The sequence below is a fragment of the Phyllobates terribilis genome, unplaced genomic scaffold (genome assembly GCF_046119375.1).
Source record: "Phyllobates terribilis strain yellow unplaced genomic scaffold, ASM4611937v1 Scaffold_5__5_contigs__length_657084704, whole genome shotgun sequence".
Lineage (NCBI taxonomy): Eukaryota > Metazoa > Chordata > Amphibia > Anura > Dendrobatidae > Phyllobates > Phyllobates terribilis.
In genome coordinates this window covers 18,230,253-18,254,686 of record NW_027362765.1, presented here as the reverse complement: position 1 = coordinate 18,254,686, position 24,434 = coordinate 18,230,253, and the positions used below count along the sequence as shown (strand labels likewise).

Genomic DNA, 24,434 nt, shown 5'->3' with positions numbered 1-24,434 from the left:
GAGTAGAGGTTTTGCAATGACTACCGCCGGCTGAATGAGGTGTCCAAGTGTGACGCATACCAGATGCCCCACGTCGACAAAGGCTTGGACCGGCGAGGTACATTACCACCCTCGACCTGACAAAGGGCTACTGGCAGAACCCCATCTCCCAGACGGCCAAGGAGAAGAGGCTTTCTCGTCACCTGATGGGTGCTTCCAATACACTTGGATGCCATTTGGACTGCAGGGGGCCCCAGCCACTTTCCAGAGGGCTATGGATTGGGTCCTAACCCCACATAAGAAGTATGCCGCAGCCTACCTTGACGACACTGTGATCTTTAGCCCAGACTGGGCTAGTCATCTACCTAAGGTACAGGCCATTCTGAATGCTCTGAGGAAGGTGGGATTTACTATAAATCCGAGAAAATGTGCCGTTGGAAAGGAGGGGGCCAAGTACTTGTTCTATGTCATCGAGAGAGGCAAAATAAGGCCACAAGTCACTAAAGTGGAAGTAATCCAGAAATGGCCGCAACAGCTCTCCAAGAAGCAAGTGACAGCGTTCCTGGGAATGGTGGGATATTACCGCTGGTTTAACCCAAATTTTGCCATGATGGTCGCGCCACTTACGGATCTCCTAAAAGGCACCAGATGAACGATGGTGAAATTGTTGGAGGAAACAGAGACAGCGCACCAGACTTTGAGAAAGAGTTTGTGGTCCAAACAGACGCTTCAGAAGTTGGCCTGCGAGCTGTAATCTCTCAGGAGATAAATGGGGAAGAACATCCCATTCTCTATCTGAGCCGGAAGCTGTCATTTTGCAAGAAAAACTACGCTATAGTAGAAAAAGAGTGTTTAGCCATAAAATGGGCTGTAGATACACTGATATATTACCTACTAGGCCGGAAGTTTTAAGAAGTTGTCCACTACTTTATATGAACTCCCCAATGTATCCCCCTGGGTCCCAGAAGTGTTTTTTGTAAATACCTTGCGGTACCTTTTCTGCCTCTGAGCGGTGCTATCGCTGGCCGCTGAGAGGCATCACGTGACCCGTCACTGATGTCAGGTCAAGTGAGGCGTGACATCAGTGACACGCTCCCCACGGTGGACGCTGGGCTGAGGGCGGGGTTACCCCGTGCGTCACACCTAGCATCCACCGCGTGTTTTCCCATTGAATGAGGAGAGGGAGAGCGCGCGGTAGATGCTGGGTGTGACGCACGGGGTAACCCAACCCACAACCCAGCAGCCACCAGTGCAACGCGGAAGAGGGACCCTGGGCTGCAGCCTGGATTTGTCGTGACGTCAGCGGATGTAAGAGCCGGCTGCAGCCGGGGGTCACGTGATGCCTGGGAGCGGCCAGTGATAGCGCCGCTCACAGGCAGAAAAGGCACCACAAGGTATTTAGAGAAACACTCATGGGCCCTGGGGGAATACATTGGAGGATCATATAAAGTAGTGGACAACCCCTTTAAACTAGTGTCGAACCATGCCCCTTAGAGATGGTTGAGGGAAAAGAGGGGTAAAAACGCCCGGGTGAGCAGGTGGTTTTTGGGTCTCCAGGACTTTAATTTCCACGTGGAGCATAGGCCCGAGAAGTTACAGGGGAACACTGATGCCCTCTCTAGAATTCCCTGTCTGGTGTCTGAAGGTGCCCAAACCCCTGACTTTGGGCAGAGGGGGGTAATATGTGACAGAGTCTCTGGTGTTATATCTGAGGGGAGATATGTTTCACTATGCTTATTAGCCTTAGTGGACTGAAACCTACAATTTCCTAAAGCATGTTAACTGTCGGGGGTTAATTCATTATAGTCAAAGGGTGTGGTTTTTAGTAAGTAGGTGAGAGACGGGTGGGACGCCTACTCACCATATCTCCGCCTCGAGGATGTGGCTGGGAGAAGTTAAATACTCAGTCACTGTTTTTTTTTCCCGGTGTTGTGGTCTGGAGAAGGAAGTCTCCAGGCAGTGTGTGTGGAAGCCCGAGAGCTCCACTAAAAGACTTTGCTGGACTGTTTGGGATATCGAGAGCAGGCGAAACCTGCTCACTTATGAACTGAGCTATACTTGATTTTTTTGGGTTTTTCCATTATCCTGAGAGGACGTGTTTATTTTGTGGAATCCTGCTGGAGTTTATTCCGCCTAATAAACCCGCAGGAAGTTAACTTGAGACCTGTGTCCTGTGTCTGCCTTTGTGAGAGCTGAGCAAGTCGCTTTACCACAGTATATATATTTCTGTCTGTTTTTATATGTGTTTTTAAGAATGTGTTCAAATATGTATGTGTATGTATCTGTGTATATGTTTGTGTATGTGCGTGTCTGCGTACCGTGCGCATGTCTGCGTACCGTGTGTGCGCATGTCTGTGTAGCGTGTGCATGTCTGCTTACCATGTGTGTGCGCGCATGTTTGTATATGTGAAGGATGAGGGGGCAGCCTGGGTCCTGTGTTGTATACCTATATTTCTCCGCCGTATCTGTACATCATGAATCGTGGTATGTGCTAAAGGGGTCCACCGAGACTCTTTCGCCCGGGACCCACGAAAACCTGGAGCCAGCCCTGGCACAGTATTGGGGTAACAGCAGGATGAGGGAATAGATGGGGACGGGGCAGGTAATGTGAAAAGTCAAATGTGTTTTCGTTGTAATCTGTGCAGATGAGTCCTGGCTGGAAGAAGTTGTCGTGACGGTCTGGGACAGATGGAAAAGACAGGAAAATGATCTACTCCACCACAAAGAACGTCAACTGTAAGTTACTATACATGCCTGTACTGTTATTACTTGTATGGTCTGCAGGACTGATATCTACCACTGTTGGGTCTTTGCGTAGACGCGCGGCTCCGCTCCGTACACCTCGTACACGCGCGGCTCCGCTCCGTACACCTCGTACACGCGCGGCTCTGCTCCGTACACCTCGTACACACGCGGCTCCGCTCCGTACACCTCGTACACACACGGCTCTGCTACATCCACACTGTAAACCCCTCCTGACCCCACACATAAACTTCAGCTCATCCAGCACCATGACAACCAGCACAGCAGAGTCCTGCATCCACTGAGGCCTCTGATCATGTGACCCCTGACTCCTCCCCTCCTGTGACCTCATCACAGGTCCTGTGCGCACAGAGCAGCCATATATGTGGTGGCGGCTCTGCAGGTGGAGGTATGTGGAGTTCCCATATATAATGGGTCATGTTTCCTCCTAGTGACTGGCTGATTTTCATCTATTTCCGTTCTATGTTCTGGTTCTTTATTATTCTTCACAAATTTAAAAAATGTCGTAGGAAGGCTGAAAAGGACGTTTCCCGGCGTCTCTTAGCAGCCAGGCTGTGAATAATGGATATTACACATTGTGCTGCCATTTTTTCTTAATTAATCCATTCACATGAGATTAGTTTACAATTGCTCCCAATGTCGGAGATTTCTCCATCTTTTTCACCTAGACCATCAGTCCAGAAAGCCTGGACATGTAAATATCACAATCATGCTTCATGTGTATAAGGCCCATTATCATTAACCCCTTGGTGTTACTGACATTTGTTTTATTTTTTTCTTATTGTATTCCAAAAGCCACAATTTTTTTTAAGTTTCCTTCAATATATTCATATATTGCTTTTCTTTCTGGGGGTGCTTTTAAATGTTATAATTATGGGGTACAACACTTTTTTTTTACTGGAAATGGGGACAAAACAGCAATTCTATCATTACTTGTTGCTAATTTAGCTTAACTTTTGGATATCATCAGAATAGAGATGGTACTGAAAGTAAATCTGTTGGTTTTATCTAACAGGAAAGGAGTATAGGTAGAAGAGGGGACCTAGAACTGAACCCTGGGGAACCCCGACAGTAAAGGGAAGAGGAAAGGAAAGAGCCGGGAAACAACACAGTGAAGAAGCGGAAAGATAGGTAGGAGGAGAACCAGAAGAGAGAGGTGTCCTTGAGGCCAGTGGAGCTGGTGATCCACAGTGTCAAATGTGGCAGAACGATACAAAAGAATCAGCAGGGAGCAGTGACCATTAGATTTAGCTGTTCGTAGATCATTAGAGACTTTAGTGAGGGCAGTTTCAGTAGAGTGTAAGGAGTGGAAACCAGATTGTAAAGTGTCAAGAAGAGAGTATCATATTTTTCAGATTATAAGGCTATGTGCCCACGATGCAGAAATGCTCAGGATTTTTTCCTGAGCGTTTCTGCATCTCCCTGGCAGAAAAAAACGCATGCGGATTGTACATGTGTTTTCCTGCCAGGGACTTGCGGAAATGACGCGTTATTCATTTGCATTTCCGCATGCGGGTGTCAAGCGCTTTCCAAGCGATTTTAGCATCACTTGGAAAGTGCTTGACAACTCGGTCACACTATATAAATCCATGCAAACAGCATGGATTTATATAGTGTGACCCGAGAGAATGTCAAAAAATAAACCTATACTTGCTTTCCGATGGCCCCTGCAGTCTTGCTGCGCTCCTGTGCTGGCTGCCGGCAGATTGCGGTACGCTGTACTGAAGGACCTGCCGTCACATGACTGTGACGTCACTGCAGGTCCTTCAGTCCTGCGCAATCTGTAGGCAAGCACAGGAAAGGAGTCCGGGGGCCGTCGGAAGGTGAATATAATCTTTATTTTTTATTTTATTCTTTTTTTTACAGGTTCTATGGTACCCGGGTCCGGAGGAGAGTCTCCTGTCCTCCACACCCGGGTACCAACTGCATATTAGAACGCGCCAATTAGGCAAGTAATGATTCAGTCTTGCGGAATTGGCGCGTTCTAATGCAAGTCAATGGCGGCGAAAACGCAGCGCTTCCGCAAAATAATTGGTAGTGCTGCGTTTTTTTCCGCAATGATAATCCGCAGCGGAAATTTCCGCAGCATGCGGATTATCATTGGGGGACATGGGAGGCCTTCTACCATACGTTTTTTAAGCGTTTCTGCAGCGTTTTTGCCGCTGCGGAAACGCTTAAAAAACGCATCGTGGGCACACAGCCTGAGACGCACTTTTTCCCCCAAATTTGGGGGGAACATGGGGATGCATCTTAGAATCCAAATGAAGTTGACCAGGAAATGGGGCGGCTGCGGTGGAGTAGGGTCACAGGAGGCAGGGTCGCTGCTGCAGGAAGTTGGCATCGGCAGCAGGAGTGAGGCGATGCTGTGGGCCCCTGCCTGGGAATAAGGGGTGTTCAGCGAGGCTTCAGCAGGCCCCGAGCTTTAACCCCACAGTTCCCACTGTTTCCACTGCGGTGGACTTTGGAAAATGAGAATACAAGGCGACGCATGCGCAGATTGAGTTCCTGGCACCGAGATCTCGTCTCTTGAGATGTTATCTCCCGAGATCTCAATTTGCGCATACGCCGCCTTCAGCTGCCATTTTTCCGAAGTCCACTACAGTGAGAACTATGGGAAGTGCAGGGACTCCGCTGACATTTTGTGAAAGCCCAGGGCCCGCCGCCGCTTCGTATCACCGAACACCTTGTACTCCCAGGCCGGGGCCCACAGCATCGACCTGCGCCAGCGACTATGCCTCCTGGGACCCTGCTTTACCACAGCCACCACACCCCCCCCCACCACCCGGTAAGCTACCGTAAAAGCGGACTATAAGACGCATCACCATTTTATTAAAAATTCTGTAGTTAGAAGAGCGGTTTTGGTTGAGTTACGCATTTTTATTAAAGGGTTTGTGATGGCGTGTTTGAAGGAGGAGAGAAAGATATCAGACAAAAGATGTAAGTGAGAAGGAATAGAGTGTCTGGTGCAGTTAGTAGTGTGAGAACTGTAATGCAGGTGCCGGAATGCAATGCACAGAGACACAAGGTGAGAACAGTCAGAGATGATTTTAAACAGTTTTATACAACAGGTATTCTGAAACAAGGGATTAGCAACAAGGGTAATGAACAGTGGTTTGAAATATCAGAAAAATACGAAATTTCTCAAAGTAAGGCGCAGTCTCTTAAAGTAAGGTGATGCCCTCAAGCATGAGAGACACCACACAAGTTCTTTAACCGTGAATTTGGCCCTAGCGGGGGTCACCGGTTATTCCCGGTAGGCCGTGAGTCTCTTTCTGGATGAATTCAATTAAATCACGTTGTGCTACTTTAGCCCCAACCGTCCCCCTCCCAACCTGAGTACTTAAACCCAATTGTCCCCGGTACCGTGGGTGAGCAGTGGAAGTGACGGCCCTGCTCACGTATGCAGCTCCTCTCTGCTTGGCCGTTGGAGGCAGTCTCTTGAGCCTTGGATAGGGGGGTCCAGGCCTCGTCTGTCGGCGGCCGACGTCGGGTTCCGCGAACTCACTCAGCGCCGCAATCAGGTTCCTAGTATGCTCAGCAGGCACAGCACTCGAGTCACAACTGCGAGGGATCTGGAGCTCTTTTACCGGTGCCCGGCTGGAGCACCTCTCAGGCCTCTGGATTTGGCCTGTCACGCGGGGTTTCTCAGGACGCAGGGAGCGCGTCTGCTGCTTGGCGCCAAAGACCCCTCAGGCTTGGCGCGCTGGCCTCTTATCTCTCTGAACTCCTTCCTGGAAGTCACCTGATCGGGTCCAGCGTCTGAATCTGCCCTCCCTGCAACTTCCCTTGTATATTTTGGTTCCGCTTGACTGGCTCTGGCCAGTAGATGGCAGTCTCGCTCCATCCTTGAAACGTCATGTTGAAGTTCTGTTACAAGCTTTCTTGCTCGTTCTACAGAACAAAGGAGCTTGGTAACTTCATTTTCCACCACCGTTTCAAAAACATCTTGATGAAGTACAGAAGGAAATAGAATCTATGCTGTTACGGGTTTGAGAGAAAAATTCCTGTCAGATATAGACATTTCTTTCTTTGAAATAAGTTTTCAGATTGTCAGCGCAGAGGTTTGTGATAGAGGCCTTCACCTAAGGACAGAGGAGAGAGTAAAAGGTGTCAGAGTCATTTTGGATTGTTGGATGGTGAGGTGGTGATGTAGACTTGTTTGGTGAGATGAATGGCAGACTTAGGTGTTTAGGGTATAAATTTTCAAAAGTCTCCTGATGAAAGTGACTTTCTCTACTGATATTCAGCTGAGCAAACTCAGGAAATAAGACCAGGTTCAGTGTATATCTGTCTTCTGGAGAAAAGAAGAACAGGTCCAATCTTATCACACTCTTCATGTGTAGAAAAGTTAATAAGCTGTGAAAGACCTAGAGAGGAATGTAGAAATAGACGATAACAGGCAGATGGGGAAAGAGGATTATCAATGGGGATGTTAAAGTCCGCCATGACTAGATTTGGAATGTCAATGTCAGGACAGAAAGTGTTAAAGCCACGCTGCAAAATGATCCAGGAAAAGGTGGCACTGGCCCTGAGGGCAGTACACAACCTCCACTCACAGGGAGAAGGGGTGGAAAAGTCTGACAGTGTGGACATCTAAAGAGGAAAAGATAAGTGGGGGTACTGGGGGGGGGGACCTGAACATTTTAACGAAAGAAGCAGACTAGCACCTTCACCTATTAAACCTACATTATATCTCCAAATATAATACACGGTAAGTCCCCTATGAAAACAAACTAAACCAAAATAATCTAATGTGCCGAAAAATTTTTTTCCGAGATCTTGCCCAAAAGAAAAAAGAGGGGAACACAGACAGAATAATATGAAACAGATAATAAACTATAACTAAATATAAATAATCACTAATAAAAGAAAGACCAGACTAAAAAGACAAACATCAAGGAAAAATCCAGGTAATATAGTGGTACACAAAAGAGACTAGTATTGAAAGGTTTCCTTGATGCAAGAGGCCACCCTGTCTGTTCTCAGGTCTCTAGGGGAGTAGGAGAAAAATGTAGCCCTCTATATGAGAGAGCAGTAGTGATGATGGTGTCCGAATGCTGGATACATGTTTCAGTGAGAATCGCATGCCTAAGAAAATTTCGTAGAAGTCGTGAATGTATGGGAGTTTGTTGAATACTGACCAGGAGTTTTAGAGGGTACAATTATAAGAGATTCTACAGTAGAAGGCATGAAATGAATGATTATGAGATTAGCAACAAAAATGGTGCAAGGAGGGCCATGGTTAGGGGAGTTTTCTCTGAATTGTGAGAGCGTCTCCTTCATTATAAGTTGGGAGAGGATGGATTTGAGTGTTTTATGAATGTGAGAAGGGCATGTGAACTGCACATGGGAGAGGAGGGGGGAAGTGGGACTGATGTGGAAATGAATGTGTGAAAGGGCAGTGTGGTAAATTTGGAAGAAAACAGCAGCAGAAACAGAAGGCGCAAATAAATATGGGAAAACATTTAGTAGCTCAAGTGAACTTGGAAACAAATTTGTTTGGGTATATTGCATAGCGTCTCCTACAATGTTTAGTTACCATGTTTAATTGCTGTGCACTTTGACAAATATGGAACTTAGACAAAAATGCACTCGTGCCCCCAAGACCAGTCAATCAGCTCTTGCAGCACTGGGAAAAGCTGGCCATGATCAGTGCCAAACTAGTTTCCAACTATGGTCCCCAGCCAGATATTCAAAGTATATCTTCTCTAAAACGCCAGAGCGCTACAAAAATTTTTTACCCAATTGTGCAGCCAGGCTCTGATTCATGCTGCCTGAGGTTTGGGCAGCATGAATCAGGTGATTCATTTATGACTTTCGTGATCCTAACTGATAAGACTTAGTTACCCCCTATGTGAACTCTTGATGTATAAAGTGCTCTACAACATTATTGATTTATACTGGCATCACAACTGTATTTTACATGGTATTTTGTATGTTTTTACACCGGTTCATCTTCTTCCTATTTAGGTTTCTACAGTATTGAAAACTAGTTATTGAGATCTTCATAATTTTCCTGACATGTCAAGAATGGATAGGGACAGAGACAAGATGGTGGAGAGGATATTACACCTCACCCTAGAGATCATCTTCCAGCTTACTGGAGAGGTGAGAGATTCTGATGACGTCACATTACATCATTCTTATCTATGGGAATAATAGATGAACAGAACTGGAGAGGTGAGGACTCTAAAAATGTCTGTAATGAGATGTATTAATGTGTCTCTCCATAACCAGGATTACACAGTAGTGAAGAAGACCTCTAGTAAGCACTGTCAGGACCCTGTGTCTGGGGGATGGGGAAGACCCCTGAGCCCAATCACTGGGCCTCCACCTCACCCCCTGATACATGAGGACATCAATGACCAGAAGATCCTAGAACTCGCCTACAAGATGATTGAGCTGCTGACAGGAGAGGTGACACTGCTGGGAATGCTGGGACATTATACAGTAATGCTATGAAGGTATCGGAGGGATGACGGTATCATTATATGTGTCAGGTTCCTGTAAGGTGTCAGGATGTTACCGTTTATTTCTCCATTGAGGAGTGGGAGTATTTAGAAGGAAACAAAGATCTGTACAAGGACGTCATGATGGAGGTTCCCCAGCCCCTCGCATCACCAGGTAATAGACAAAACTAAATACACAAGGCCTATAATTATCTGTATGTAAAGAATGAAGTCAGTCCCTGTATATTTCTCCTCCAGTTCTAACCCACAAGAGGACAACACCAGAGAGATGTCCCCGTCCTCTTCTTCCACAGAACTGTACACTAGAAGAGCCCAATGTTCCTCAGGATCATGAGGTAGATGGAGAGAAAGTGACATGAGATCTCCCCTATGATGTGTAGACGGCTGTGAAGGTTCTTGTGTTCAGTCTTGTTTTATCCACCAGTATTATACAGGTGCTTCTCACAAAATTAGAATATCATCAAAAAGTTAATTTATTTCAGTTCTGCAATACAAAAAGTTAAACTCGTATATTATATAGAGTCATTACAAACAGGGTGATCTAGTTCAAGTGTTTATTTCTGTTAATGTTGATGATTATGGATTACAGCCAATGAAAACACAAAAGTCATTATCTCAGTAAATTAGAATAATTAACAAAAAACACCTGCAAAGGCTTCCTTAGCATTTAAAAATGTCCCTTAATCTGTTTCAGTAGGCTCCACAATCATGGTGAAGACTGCTGACTTGACAGATGTCCAGAAGGCAGTCATTGACACACTCCACAAGGAGGGTAAGCCACAAAAAGTCATTGCTAAAGAAGCTGGCTGTTCACAGAGTGCTGTATCCAAGCATATGAATGGATAGTTGAGTGTAAGGAAAAAGTGTGGTAGAAAAAGGTGCACAAGCAACTGGGATAACCGCAGACTTGAAAGGATTGTTAAGAAAAGGCCATTCAAACATTTGGGGGAGATTCACAAGGAGTGGACTGCTGCTGGAGTCATTACTTCAAGAGCCACCACACACAGACATATCCAGGACATGGGCTACAAGTGTCGCATTCCTTGTGTCAAGCCACTCATGACCAATAGACAATGCCAGAAGCGTCTTACCTGGGCCAAGGAGAAAAAGACCTGGACTGTTGCTCAGTGGTCCAATGTGTTGTTTTCAGATGAAAGTAAATTTTGCATTTATTTTGGAAATCAAGGTCCCAGAGTCTGGAGAAAGAGTGGAGAAGCCACAATCCAAGCTGCTTGAGGTTTAGTGTGAAGTTTCCACAATCAGTGATGGTTTGGGGAGCCATGTCATCTGCTGGTGTAGATCCACTGTGTTTTATCAAGACCAAAGTCAGTGCAGCCGTATACCAGGAAATTTTAGAGCACTTCATGCTTCCCTCTGCCGACAAGCTTTTTGGAGATGGAAGTTTCGTTCTCCAGCAGGACTTGGCACCTGTCCACACGGCCAAAAGTACTAATACCTGGTTTTAAAACAACAGTATCACTGTGCTTGATTGGCCAGCAAACTTGTCTGACCTTAACCCCATAGAGAATCTATGGGGTATTGTCAAGAGGAAGATGAGAGATACAAGACCCAACAATGCAGACGAGCAGAAGGCTGCTATCAAAGCAACCTGGGCTTGCAATAACACCTCAGCAGTGCCACAGGCTGATCGTCTCCATGCCACACCGCATTGATGCAGTAATTGATGCAAAAGGAGCCCCGACCAAGTGTTGAATGCATTTACTGAACATACATTTCAGTAGTCCAACATTTCGGATTTTAAAATCATTTTTCAAGCTGTTGTTATAAAGTATTCTAATTTACTGAGATAATGACTTCTTTGTTTTCATTGGCTGGAAGCCATAATCATCAACATTAACAGAAATAAACTCTTGAAATAGATCACTCTGTTTGTAATGACTCTATATAATATATGAGTTTCACTTTTTGTATTGAAGAATTGAAATATATTACATTTTTGAGGGTATTCTAATTTTGTGAGAAGCACCTGTATGTTTTATACTTGTGTAATGAGGACGGTGGTGATGGCAGGATTAGAGCTGATCATAGATGGAACTTCTCCATCTGTCTGTGATTTTTACAATATTTGTTTCAGAGTGAATATCTGACCCATATTAATACTACAGAGACATATGTGAGGGGTGATGAGTGGTGTAAAGAGGAGATTCCTACAGATAACCGCCCAGGTGAGTAGTAACCACTAAATACAGAGAAGTCACAGATTCTTCTTATGGCAGTATATACAGTACTGTGCAACAGTTCTTAAGCAGGAGTGAACAAAATGCTGCACAGTAAGAACCCTTCAAAATAGAAGTGTTAATAGTTTATTTTTATCAATTTACAAAATGCAAAGTGACAGAAAAAAAGACAAATCTAAATCCAATCAATATTCAGGTACTTGCATACAGAATTTGAATGAACTCGGTAGGCAGGTTGTTCCAAAAGCTTATGTAGGCTTGATAACAACCTTCTTTTGCACATAATTGTATATATGTGCTGTGTCATAATTAATTCTTAACCAATCCATAAAAGTTGGGTGACAAATCTCTATAAAAACCTTTCAACAAAGAGATAAAACAAATTTCGTTCGGTTGGAATTTTTTTTGGGTCCAATATTTCCATCTGACCCTGATATTTATTTGCCCTGGGGGCCGTCATTCCCTGGTTGGTACAATTTTATGTTACGTCTTTTATGTTCTTTGTGCAGTCAGTTATTTAGCTGTATTTTTTCTCCTTCAGCCAAAATGCACATTACATGGATAAAAATGTGATACTAGTGTAGATGACAACACAAATATAATGTGGATGTAATAACACAGGTGGAATATGGACATGAAATATACCTTTGAGACTGAGGCTAATTTCTTCGCAATCTACTGTCTGTGCTGATGAGGGATTCTAACCTATTTGGGGACCATAAGACTTTATTAGATTCATATATAATGACTGTATGATCACAGAACATGGAGACATATCGCCAAATGACAGGAGATTATTAGGAGGATGGAAGATCAGTACTATGGGTGACGGGAACGCTGCTCATATTCCTTCTTATGAAGATTTACTTTTCGTGAAAAAAATTTAGATCTGTGGAAAAGATTTTTCCCAATGAGATTAAATGTCTAAAATGTATCTCCTAGGTCAGCGGTGGCGAACCTATGGCACGCGTGCCCGAGGTGGCACTCAGAGCCCTCTCTGTGGGCACCCACGCCAGGCCCGCCGTTGCACGCACGACGCTCCGCTTCTTTGTTCAAATGTATTTGCGTCTTTTAGACATGATTGCATTTGATCAATGCTGCGCCGGGACTGAGGCAGAGGAGCTCCTGTTAGCCCTGGGTCCGACGTGCAGCAGTGTGATGACGTCATCCAGATACTGACCTCATCACACTGTGCCTGTGCCCGGGCCGCAGAGGAGCAGAGACAGCGCGCTGAGCACGGGCTCTGGTGAGAGCTCCTGAAGGAGCCAAGCATTGAATGTATTAATGTGAAAGGGGACACAGTTGGGCTAGAGGCAGTATGTGGAGATGGGGGGCTGCTTTATTCAGAGGGGCTGTGTGTGTGTGTGTGTGTGTGTGTGTGTATGTATATATTTTACAGAGGAATTATATGTACAGTTATATGAAAAAGTTTGGGCACCCCTATTAATCTTAAGCTTAATGTTTTATAAAAATTGGTGTTTTTGCAACAATTATTTCAGTTTGATATATGTAATAACTGTTGGACACAGTAATGTTTCTGCCTTGAAATGAGGTTTATTGTACTAACAGAAAATGTGCAATCTGCATTCAAACAAAATTTGACAGGTGCATAAGTATGGGCACCCTTATCATTTTCTTGTTTTAAATACTCCTACCTACTTTTTACTGACTTACTAAAGCACTTTTTTTGGTTTTGTAACCTCATTGAGATTTGAACTTCATAGCCAGGTGTATGCAATCATGAGAAAAGCTACTTAAAGTGGCCACTTGCAAGTTGTTCTCCTGTTTGAATCTCCTCTGAAGAGTGGCATCATGGGCTCCTCAAAACAACTGTCAAATGATCTGAAAACAAAGATTATTCAACATAGTTGTTCAGGGGAAGGATACAAAAAGCTGTCTCAGAGATTTAACCTGTCAGTTTCCACTGTGAGGAACATAGTAAGGAAATGGAAGAACACAGGGACAGTTCTTGTTAAGGCCAGAAGTGGCAGGCCAAGAAAAACATCAGAAAGGCAGAGAAGAAGAATGGTGAGATCAATCAAGGACAATCCTCAGACCACCTCCAGAGAGCTGCAGCATCAACTTGCTGCAGATGGTGTCACTGTGCATCGGTCAACTATACAACTTTGCACAAGGAGAAGCTGTATGGGAGAGTGATGCAGAGTCGGCTGAGGTATGCAAAAGCACATTTGGAGAAGCCAATTTCTTTTTGGAAGAAGGTCCTGTGGACTGATGAAACCAAGATTGAGTTGCTCTCCTCAAGCGACTTCAGTTGCACACACAAGCGCGTTTTTCTGGGAGCTCCATACAAAAAAAAAATTCAGTTCTGATGAAGGTCTGTATCAGGACCGAAAACGTTTAACGCTATATGAATGCAAATAAAAGGAACTTATTTTCAAAGAGTGCCAAGTGTTTCTGAATGTCTCTGCTAAACAGGCCTATTTCACAACCCTCATATCTTCCTTATCCTACAACCCCAAACAGCTATTGAACACTTTTAAATTTCTCCTCCGCCGTCCACTGCCCCCTCCAACCTCCGTCATCTCTGCTGAGGAGTTTGCCATGCACTTCAAAAACAAGATTGACCAAACAAGGCAAGTCTTTACTGTCCAACCACCACAACCCTTTGTTTTCCAGACCATTGCCCTTCCCCCCCATAACCTCCATTCCCAACATCACGGAAGGAGACCTTACTCGTCTCCTCTCCAAATCACACCTTACCACTTGTGCATTCGACCTCATCCCATCCCACCTCCTCCCCAACCTCATCCCCACACCCACCCCATCCCTAACCCATCTCTTCAACCTATCACTAACGTCTGGTACCTTTCCTGCTGCCTTCAAACTTGCCACAATCATGCCCATCCTCAAAAAGCCATCCCTCGACCCGACCGCCTTGTCCAGCTACCACCCCATATCGCTGCTCCCATTTGCCTCCAAACTCCTTGAGCAACACGTTCACGGTGAACTTTCCTCTCACTTCTCATCTGACTCTCTCTTCGACAACCGACAATCCGGCTTCTGCCCCCACCATTCCACTGAAACTGCCCTTACCAAAATCACAAATGACTTGCTTACAGCCAAAGCTAACAGACAATTCTCTGTACTCCTCCTTCTTGACCTGTCCTCTGCTTTCGACACAGTTGACCACTGCCTCCTACTACAGATCCTCTCTTTCTTTGGCATCAAAAACCTTGCCCTATCCTGGATCTCCTCATACCTTTCTAATCGCACATTTAGCGTCTCCAGCACCCACACTACCTCCTAACCCCGCCCCCTCTCTGTAGGAGTCCCTCAAGGTTCTGTCCTAGGACCCCTACTCTTCTCAATCTATATCCTTGGCCTGGGACAGCTCATAAAATCCCATTGCTTTCAGTACCATCTGTATGCTCATGACACCCAGATCTACCTTTCTGGCCCAGATGTAACCTCTCTGCTGTCCAGAATCCCAGCATGTCTAGAAGCCATATCCTCCTTCTTCTCCTCCCGCTTCCTCAAACTCAATGTGGACAAAACTGAACTCCTCACCTTTCCCCCATCTCGCATATCTTCCCCCACCTGACCTTTCTATCACAATAAATGACATCATACTTTCCCCTGTACCAGCAATCTGCTGCCTCGGAGTAACCCTTGACTCTGCCCTGTCCTTCAAACCCCACATCCAAGCTCTCGCCACCTCCTGTCGCCTCCATTTCAAAAATATTTCCAGAATCCGTGCTTTTTTTCAACCCTCCATCTACTAAACTACTTGTGCATGCCGCATCATCTCCCGCCTCGACTACTGCAACATCCTCGTCTGTGGCCTTCCAGCTAACACTCTTGCACCCCTCCAGTCCATCCTCAACTCTGCTGTACGACTTGTTCATCTCTCACCTCGCTACTCCTCTGCTATCCCCCTTTGCAAGTCCTTTCACTGGCTCCCAATTGCCCAGCGTAACCAGTTAAACCAACTAACACTGACCTACAAAGCCATTCATAACCTCTCTCCTCTGTACATCTCTGAATTAATCTCCCGATATATTCCCTTACGTAATCTCCGGTCCTCCCAAGACCTTCTCTCTTCCACACTTATTCATTCCTCGCCCAATCACCTCCAAGATTTCTCCCTAATATCCCCCATCCTATGGAATTCTGTGCCTCAACACGTCCAATTATCCGCCACACTCCTTCAGACGGAACCTGAAAACCCATCTCTTCAAACAAGCTTACAGCCTGCCATGGCCTTGCCTGCTGCCACCTCAACAACACCGGAGCTACTGCAACGCGCCAACATACTGTCTCTTTCCACATTCCTGTAGAATGTAAGCCCGCAAGGGCAGGGTCCTCCTCCCTCTGTACCAGTTTATCATTGTTAGTTTGTTTACTGTAAGTGATATCTGTATTTGGTATGTAACCCCTCCTTATGTACAGCACCATGGAATCAATGGCTATATAAATAAATAATTATTAACTGTTTAATAAGTGTCCCGTATAATATAAAAATAAAGAGTTACTGTAGCATAGCTGGTAAGGACAGGGTTAAATCCCAACTCTGCAGGATCTTGATTTAGATTCACCTGTAGGAAGTAGATTAATGGAGTGGTAGTCTCTTGAGGGAGTGTCCGTCTGCTGGATATTGAGCAGAGTCGAGTGTGTGAGTGTCAGTCTGCTGGGGAAGCAGAGCAGACTGGAGGTGTCTTGGAACTGAGAAGAGCCTGCACAGACCGTGTGCAGAGAACCGTTTTGTTTGCCTGAGCTTAGGCTAGCTCAGCCGTGTCTGAGTAGCCAGAGTCTGGTCTGTTCTGTTTAGTTAGCGCCTGGACAAAGTTAGGGATTTATGTTTGAGTTTGTTTTGTTGCTGAGCAACCTGTGGAAAGCCATAAAAACTGCATGTGTTTGGAACAAAACTACATTGCCAGTGTGAACGCTACCTAAAGCCTAATGCCTGCCAGAGAGCGTGAATCCCTATGTTACATACCAGATCGGCGCTGCTCCTACAATGTCAGTGCTGCGATTCTAGGCAGTAATGTGACATTCTGATATTATATGATCGCAAATGGTGTCCGCTGAAATTAGCGCTGACCTCACCACAGCGGCGCCTGTCAGAGAGGTAGGTATATGTTTTTTACTTATTAAGGGGGCCTTTAAGTAGTTAAGTAGTGTCCACTGCATGCTTTGCAAGTTGTATGGACATTTTTTCAGGTGATATCATTCAAAAATAATAAAATCTTTTCTGTTTTTGGCAGGTAAATGTGTCAGGAGCTCAGAGGGACATCAGATATCTTTAAAGTGTAAATCATATGATGGTCATAGCATGCAGGATACTTATAAAAAGCCTGTAATTATCGCAGATGTACCTCAAGGCCTTCAAAGCAAAGATCTATCATCTGATTCATCACAGACTGTTAAGAAAAATAAATGTCTAAGAAAGAGTGTTATAAATCAAAGAGGTCACACAGGGAAGAAGCCATATTCATGTTCAGATTGTGGAAAATGTTTTCACAAGAAATCAAATCTTATGACACATATGAAAATTCACACAGGGGAGAAACCATTTTCTTGTGAAGAATGTGGGAAATGTTTTCGCGTGAAAGCAGCTCTTATTAGACATCGGAGAACTCACACAGGGGAGAAGCCATATTCATGTTCAGAATGTGGGAAATGTTTTACCAAGAAATCAAATCTTACTGCACATCAGAGAACTCACACAGGGGAGAAGCCATATACATGTTCAGAATGTAGAAAATGTTTTAAACAGAAATCGTGTCTTGCTAGACATCAGACAATTCACACAGGAGTAAAGCCATTTTCATGTTCAAAATGTGGAAAATCTTTTAACCAAAAAAGAAATCTTAATAATCATGAGAGAATTCATACAACGGAGAAGCAATATTCATGTTCAGAATGTGAAAAATGTTTTAAACGGAAATTATGTCTTGTTAGACATCAGAGACTTCACACTGGTATAAAGCAATTTTCTTGTTCAGAATGTGGGAAATCTTTTAACCAAAAAAGAAACCTTATTAATCATGAGAGAACCCACACAGGGGAGAAGCCATATTCATGTTCAGAATGTGGAAAATGTTTTAACATTAAATCAAATCTTATTACACATCATAATACTCACACAAGAGCAAAGTCATATGCATGTCCAGAATGTGGAAAAAGTTATACTACAAAATCAAATCTTATAAGGCATGTGAGAACTCACATAGTAGAAAATATGTTCTCATGTTCAGAATGTGGGAAATGTTTTAACCAAAAATCGAATCTTATTAAACATGAGAGAAGTCACAAAGGGGAGAAACTATATTAATGTACTGAATGTGAAAACTGTTTTAAACGTAAATCAAATCTTATTAGACATAAGAAAGTTCACACAGGGGAAAAGCCGTTTTCTTGTGAATAATGTGGGAAATGTGTTAAACAAGAAATTAAATCAGAATTCCTACATAACCAAAGCCATATGTATGAGCAGAATGTGAAATATTAAATCAAATCTTATTAGACATATGAGTAAAGCCATTGTATTGTTCAGTATGTGAGATACTTTTATAGTGATAAATCAACTCTTGTTAACCCCTTGAGGACACAGTCAGTTTTCATCTTGTGGACAGTCCCATATTTAAATTCTGAGATACACCATTTTATATGATAACTTTGGAACATTTCTACATATCCCAACAATTTTGAGATTTTTTTCATGTCAAATTATACTTTGTTATTGGTAAAGTTAGGTGAATATATTTTTAATTTATGTATGAAAATATCTGAAAGGTGTCAAGATTTGCCCTTACAGTAGTTAGTCATATAACACAAAATAGTTAGAGAGAACCCGTCATGTCCCCAAACACTATTAATCTGACGATATACGGTTAAATTAACTGTATTCCTTCCAGCAGCCTCCTTTCAGTCATTAAAGCGAGGCGGTGCGGCTTCAGTCGTTACTAAGTGAGCGGTGGCAGTAAGCAAGTCCTGGAACATTGACTATAAGTTGTCTCTGGAGCGTATCAGTGTACAGACAGCTGTCAGTCAATGTGTCAGGGCATGCTTACATCTGATGCTCCCTGTGTACTGAGTGGTGACTGAAGCCACGGCAGCCATCCTCTATGACTGAAAGCCGATGGCTGCTGGGAGGAATAAAACTAATTTCCTCCCAGTAACTGTACATTCAGTGCTGCGCTCAGGAATTTTCCTTGCGCTATTAAACTGCAGATTAACCCTATATCTACAGTTGAATAATGTTTAAGGACATGACAGGTTCCCCTTAATAACATTTATCATATCTTCTTTACACATACTTTTTCAAATGTCCTTTTTTTAAAGAGGTTGTCCACTGCTTTTACATTGATGCCCTATCCATGGGATAGGGCATCAATGTATGATCAGCCGGGGTCCCGCACGTGGCACCCCCGCCGATCAGCTGTTATCTGTGCCGGCGGCCGGAAGTGCTCGTCTGCGGGGCTCTGCCGTCAAGTGGTAGTGGCCGCCGCGGTGTACTGCACATCTGCCTCCTATTCAATTGAATGGGAAGTGGATGTGCAGTACACCGCCCCGCCACTACCACTTGACGGTGGAGCCCCACAGGTGAGCACCTCCGGCCGGCGGCTGCCGGCACCGATAACAGCTGATCGGCGGGGGTGCTGCGTGCGGGACCCCGGCTGATCATACATTAATGTAAAAGTAGTGGACAACCCCTTTAAGGTTGGTTGAAAACTTGAAAGTTTAGCAGCAAGTTTCCATCGGGAAGGAACACAATTGTGGACAGTAGATTTTTCTGAAATAGTTTCTAGATTCCATGTCCCACTTGCCATTACAGCAGAAATCCTCAAACTACAACCCATAATGACTTTATCTATGGGTATAGTGAGCAGTTTAAGCCCATGTGTTTCATAGAATTTTTAAAGTTAAACTAAATATGCAAAATGTCTCTTCAGGAGAAAGAGGACTAGAACTCTAGTGCCACCTACAGGAAGTATCAATCCTAAAAGTCAATATTGACTCTTTAACAAGACTTGCAATATGACTTAGGATAAAAGCCAAACCAGAATCTCAATTTGCAGTTATGGTGTTTCGGGGTGTTGCCCCTCATCAGTGCAGAGTATGACATCTGATTTGACTAGGTGAGAGGCTCTAAATAGAGGTCTGAGTGGCAACGGTTTTCCTTGTGGAGAGTGCTAAGCCAAGCCTGGCATGTCAGAGTGAGGAGACTTTTATAAGCCATGCATGCTCCTTGTGGAATTATATATGTAAATGTTCTCTTCAGAGAGGAAGGGGACTAGAACTTTAGCACCACCTATTGGAAGCAGCAATCCTAAAAGTCAGAGTGTAAGCCACAAGGAAAAAGGTTACCCCTCAGACTAAAATTAAATTGAAAATTTAATTTGTTCCACTAAAATGTTATTTTTGCCCAAATTTTTGATTTTTACTACTGGCAATAGGATTCCCCAATTTGTTACATAACTAGCCCAGAATACAGCAATACCCGACATGGTCAGAAACTTAGAAGGCACATAGCGGGTCTTGGAAAGGGAAGACAACCTATTTAGAGTGCACATTTTGTTGGAATAGTTTAAGAAGACTGCAGCATTAGCAGAGCTCTTGAGGTGCCAGAACAGCAGAAACACTAAAAGTGACCCCATTTTATAAAATATACCAGTAAATGAATGAATCTGGGTATGCAATGCAATGTTTAACAGAATTTTCTAACAAACTTTGATGAAAAAATCCATTGTTTCCACAGTAATGTTGGTTTAGACCCAAGTTTTTTAGATTTACAGGAGATGAGAACCCCATAATTTGTAATTCAATTTCTCCTGAGTATTCTAATTACCCCTTATGTGGTCAAAAACTACAATTCGGGCACACTGAAAGGCTTGGAAGGAAAGGAGCGCCATTTTGTAGTGCAGATTTTTCTGGAATGGAATGTGTCAAGTCTCATTAGCAATGCTCCAAAGAAGCCAGAACAGCAGAAACCTCCCAAAAGCAACTCTGTTTTAAAGACTACACCCAACAAGCAACTTGTCTAGGGTTAGAGTGATTTGGTTGCTTTACTTGGAGTTTAATTGTTATGTGAATTGATAATATAGTGGCAAAATTGTAAGTTATGTGAAATCCAGCATGATGTAAATTTCAGATTAAATTGAATATGCAAATTGTCTCTTCAGAGAGGAAGAGGACTAGAACTCTAGCGCCACCTATTGGAAGCAGTGATCCTAATTGTCAATATCAACTTTTTAACGAGCCTTGCAATATGACTTAGCATAAAAGGCAAACTTAATTTTCAGACTGTGTTTCAGGGTATTGCCCTTCATCACTGCAAAGTATGACATCTGATTTAGCTAGGTGAAATTAAATAAAATGAATATTCCATGTATTTGTGGTATTCTTTCAAGTAAAAAATTATGCACAGGACATGATTCTTAGAACTGGTGTTACACTGATTCCCCTTTTCGAATAGACTCTGCACCTTTTGGCGACTTTCTCTTTCAGTTTGGAGAAATTGGGAAAATGTTACCCTGGTACAATACAGCCACCCTCGCCTTACAGATTTACAAAAAGTATGGCTTTTATTACTACCTCCTGAAGCTGAAGGAATATGTCAGTCTGTGTTACAGATTATAAAAGCATATAAATATTTTTCCATTGCCATCTGTACGATGTGCACAGCCAGTTATTTGTTCTGTATTTTCCGCATGACACTATAAGGCTTGAGGATATGATCTGAGAGTTTCCCCCATGGATTTAATATCAGCATTAGACTTAGTGCACATTGATTCAAAGAACCTGGTCCATTGGATACATCGAAATTCTGTGGCAGCTGGACGAGAAACCTAAGAATCACCTCTTAACTGATGGCTCCTCATTCAATTAGCTAACCAGCCTCAACATCATCATTGCTGCTAATCAATCTGTCAAGCTTGGACACAACGATGTCTGGTGGACGGCACAACATAAAATACAACGGGATGGAAAAGGGGGAGGAAGGCCCTAACGGTAGGGAGCGAGGGATGGGACACCTCCTGACACTAACCTGTGTCTGTCCCTAAGCTCCCCTAACATCCTATGCGGGTCCTTCCGCCCCCCCCCCCCTCCCTGCCGCTGTCATGTGCCTAGTTCCTGACTGTCACCTCAACTAGCCCTGGCTAGTGCACTGGCCGACAAGCATGCTAACCTTGTCACTACAGGTAATGAACACAGAGTAAGATGACAAACATTGGACTGGCATCAAGAAAAACAACTTAAAGCGAACCTGTGAGCAGGATTTTGCTAAGTAAACTACAGGCAGTGTCCTGTTGAGGCAGTTGCACTGATTAATATGGTACCTGTGAAGAAATCTGTCTTGAGGTTCTTGTGTAATAACCTCTGACTGGTTGTCTCTGTGATGAGGAACATACTTGTGTTTTGGGCAGGCTGTGGACAGGTCTTATCTTGCTGATGTGGCCTAGAGCACCAGGATAAGACCCCGCCTACAGTCCCGCCCCGGAGCACGAGCATATCATTAACTCAAAACTGCAAACACTGATTACACAAGAACCAGAAGACGGATTTCTTCACCATAGGTATCATATTAATCAGTGCAACAGCCTCAACATGACACTGCCTGTAGTTTACTTAGCAAAATCCTGCTGAGAGGTTCTCTTTAACTTAGAATTAGTGTTGAGCCACCCCCGTAGTGTTCGAGTTCGGTTCGGTTCGTCGAACACCCGTATGTTCGCCGAACTGTTCGTCGAACACCGTTAAAACCAATGGCAGGCAAACAAAAACACATAGGAACACATAGAAAACACATAGAAAACACTTCAAAGGTGTCCAAAAGCTGACAAACTGCTCAGAAGACACAACTACCACATGGAAAAGTGACAAGTACATATAGTCATGCGAAAAGAAAAGAGGCGGAGGAGTAAAAGAAGGAGGAGACACATATATAGGCATGTCATGCCCTTCTAAAACCAAAAAAGTGCGAAGCCGACACGGCCAGTCCGTTCCTGCCCGTGCGACCTCCGTGTCACCGGGTTTGTGCCAGAGTTGCGGTGGACCCTGACGGCCAGCCCCCCTCTCCCAATACTGGTGCCTGTCCGCTGGTGGGTCGAGCGAGCCCCCCTGCGGTGGAGGCAGGTCTAAGCTTTTTAATTTAAATTGTCTCTCTAATTTGAATGAGTACACTTTAAATCCTTTTACAAGGATCTATTGGAGGGCAAGTCTGATGCCAGCAGCCGCGGGAATTCCAGCTCCAGTAGCGTTCACTAAAGCTGCTGCAGTTAAAAAGCTTTTATAAGGATCGAGCTTTGCGGTCCACCGCAAGGCGTCCTACCGCCAGTCCCAGCCCCTGTGCCTTGGGGTGCCTCCCGATGCTCTTCAATGAGTGTTCCGGGGGCCCGAAGCATTTCCTTTTAAAAAATTAAGTGTCCAAACTACAGGTGGTGTAGCTTGCTTGACAGCTGGGATAATCCGCTGACTAGCAGACACTGCTACTAGGCACAAAGTATTTCCTGGGCTAGATGCAGTTAAAAATTTGTAATTAGATACTCTCGTTGGATGCTGAGAAAGCATTCCATAGAGTCTCCTGGCACGCCATATATTATTCTCTTAAAAAGCTTGGGGTAGGGGTCTAGGGGACCCTTTTATAGCCAAAATCACGGCCCTGTATCGGAATACGTCACCTAGGCTGAAGATAAATGGAACATTTTCATCACCTTTCATAATCACCAATGGGACAAGGCAGGGATGTCCTCTGTCCCCTCTTTTATACATCCTAGTGACGGAACACCTGCTCTCATCAATTCGCCATAACCCCAATATTAGGTGGATTGAGGTGGGAGGCACTGAGTACAAGTGCTCTGCATTTGCTGATGATGTCCTAGTATATATCAATCACATATATCCATCCCTGCTGTTATGGCTGAAATAGATCACTTTGTTACATGGTCAAATTTTAAAATCAATGCAGCAAAGTCTGAGGCCCTTGATGTCTCCCTCCCCAAATCCATACAGGATTCCATCCAGTCCAACTTTCCCTTTGCCTGGCCCTCACAGGGTATCAAATACTTAGGAATTCGTATTCATAGAGACCTCTCCCGTCTATGTTATCTTAATTTTGGGCCATTTATTGAACAACTCCATACAGACCACGGTTGGCAAGTTAGAACTGTAAGATTCACTACGTGAACCACTGGTGTTTTGTGGAAAAGCACATGTACACTGTGTTCCAAATTATTATGCAAAAAGTGTTTAGGAGTGATAAGGTAAGAATTTTTTTGTTTGTCAGTTAAACTCATTGATGGTGATGTGTGTCAGGGCTCTTTATATCACTGTAAGCAATTGCAGACACCTGTGCAAATTAGTTTGGCAGGTGTGTCCAATGAAAGGCAAGACTACTTAAGAAGGCTGTCCCACATTATTAAGCAGCCTACATTTTCTGCCAAAATGGGAAAGAAAAAGGATGTGTCGGCTGCTGAGAAGCAACAAATTGTGGAGTGTTTAGGTCAAGGCATGACTACAATCAACATTGCCAAGACACTTCATCCTGATCATCGCACAATCAAGACGAATGTAGCTGATTCACAGTACACACGTGTGCGTGCTGATAAGGGAAAATTGAGGACTCTTTCCTACAGGCAATTACGTCAGGTTAAAAGAGCAGCGGCAAAAAAGCCTTGTCATAGCAGACAAGTTTTGGAAGCTGCTGGTGCCTCCAACGTCCCCCGAACAACAGATGCAGGGTCCTTCAGAGGTTTGCAGCTGTGCGTAAGCCATCCTGTCGACCTCCTCTATCCACTGTACACAAGCAGAAACGGCTCCAATTGGGCCAAACAATACATGAAGACTGACTTCAAAACTGTTTTGTTCACCGATGAGTGCTATGCAACGCTCGATGGTCCAGATGGATGGAGTGGAGGATGGCTGGTTGATGGACACCCCATGCAAACACGGCTACGGCGCCAACAAGGAGGAGGTGGAGTAATGTTTTGGGCTGGAATCATGGGGAGAGAGATTGTCGGCCCCTTTAGGATCCCTGAAGGGGTAAAGATTAACTCCATAATGT

The 24,434-nt window shown here is 44.2% G+C and overlaps 1 protein-coding gene across 1 annotated transcript in view; it reads left to right on the top strand.

Moving 5' to 3' along the window:
• Window positions 1-3,063: 3,063 nt before the first annotated feature.
• LOC141270844 (uncharacterized) overlaps window positions 3,064-24,434 on the top strand; it is a 56,981-nt gene continuing 35,610 nt past the window's right edge. The window contains exons 1-9 of the mRNA XM_073680941.1: window positions 3,064-3,130; window positions 3,758-3,873; window positions 8,713-8,850; window positions 8,980-9,159; window positions 9,243-9,366; window positions 9,450-9,547; window positions 11,308-11,398; window positions 16,636-17,699; window positions 20,882-20,989. Of these exons, the coding sequence (XP_073537042.1) occupies window positions 8,764-8,850; window positions 8,980-9,159; window positions 9,243-9,366; window positions 9,450-9,547; window positions 11,308-11,398; window positions 16,636-17,699; window positions 20,882-20,989 (1,752 nt within the window). The 5' untranslated portion in view covers window positions 3,064-3,130; window positions 3,758-3,873; window positions 8,713-8,763. The remainder of the gene's footprint in view (window positions 3,131-3,757; window positions 3,874-8,712; window positions 8,851-8,979; window positions 9,160-9,242; window positions 9,367-9,449; window positions 9,548-11,307; window positions 11,399-16,635; window positions 17,700-20,881; window positions 20,990-24,434) is intronic.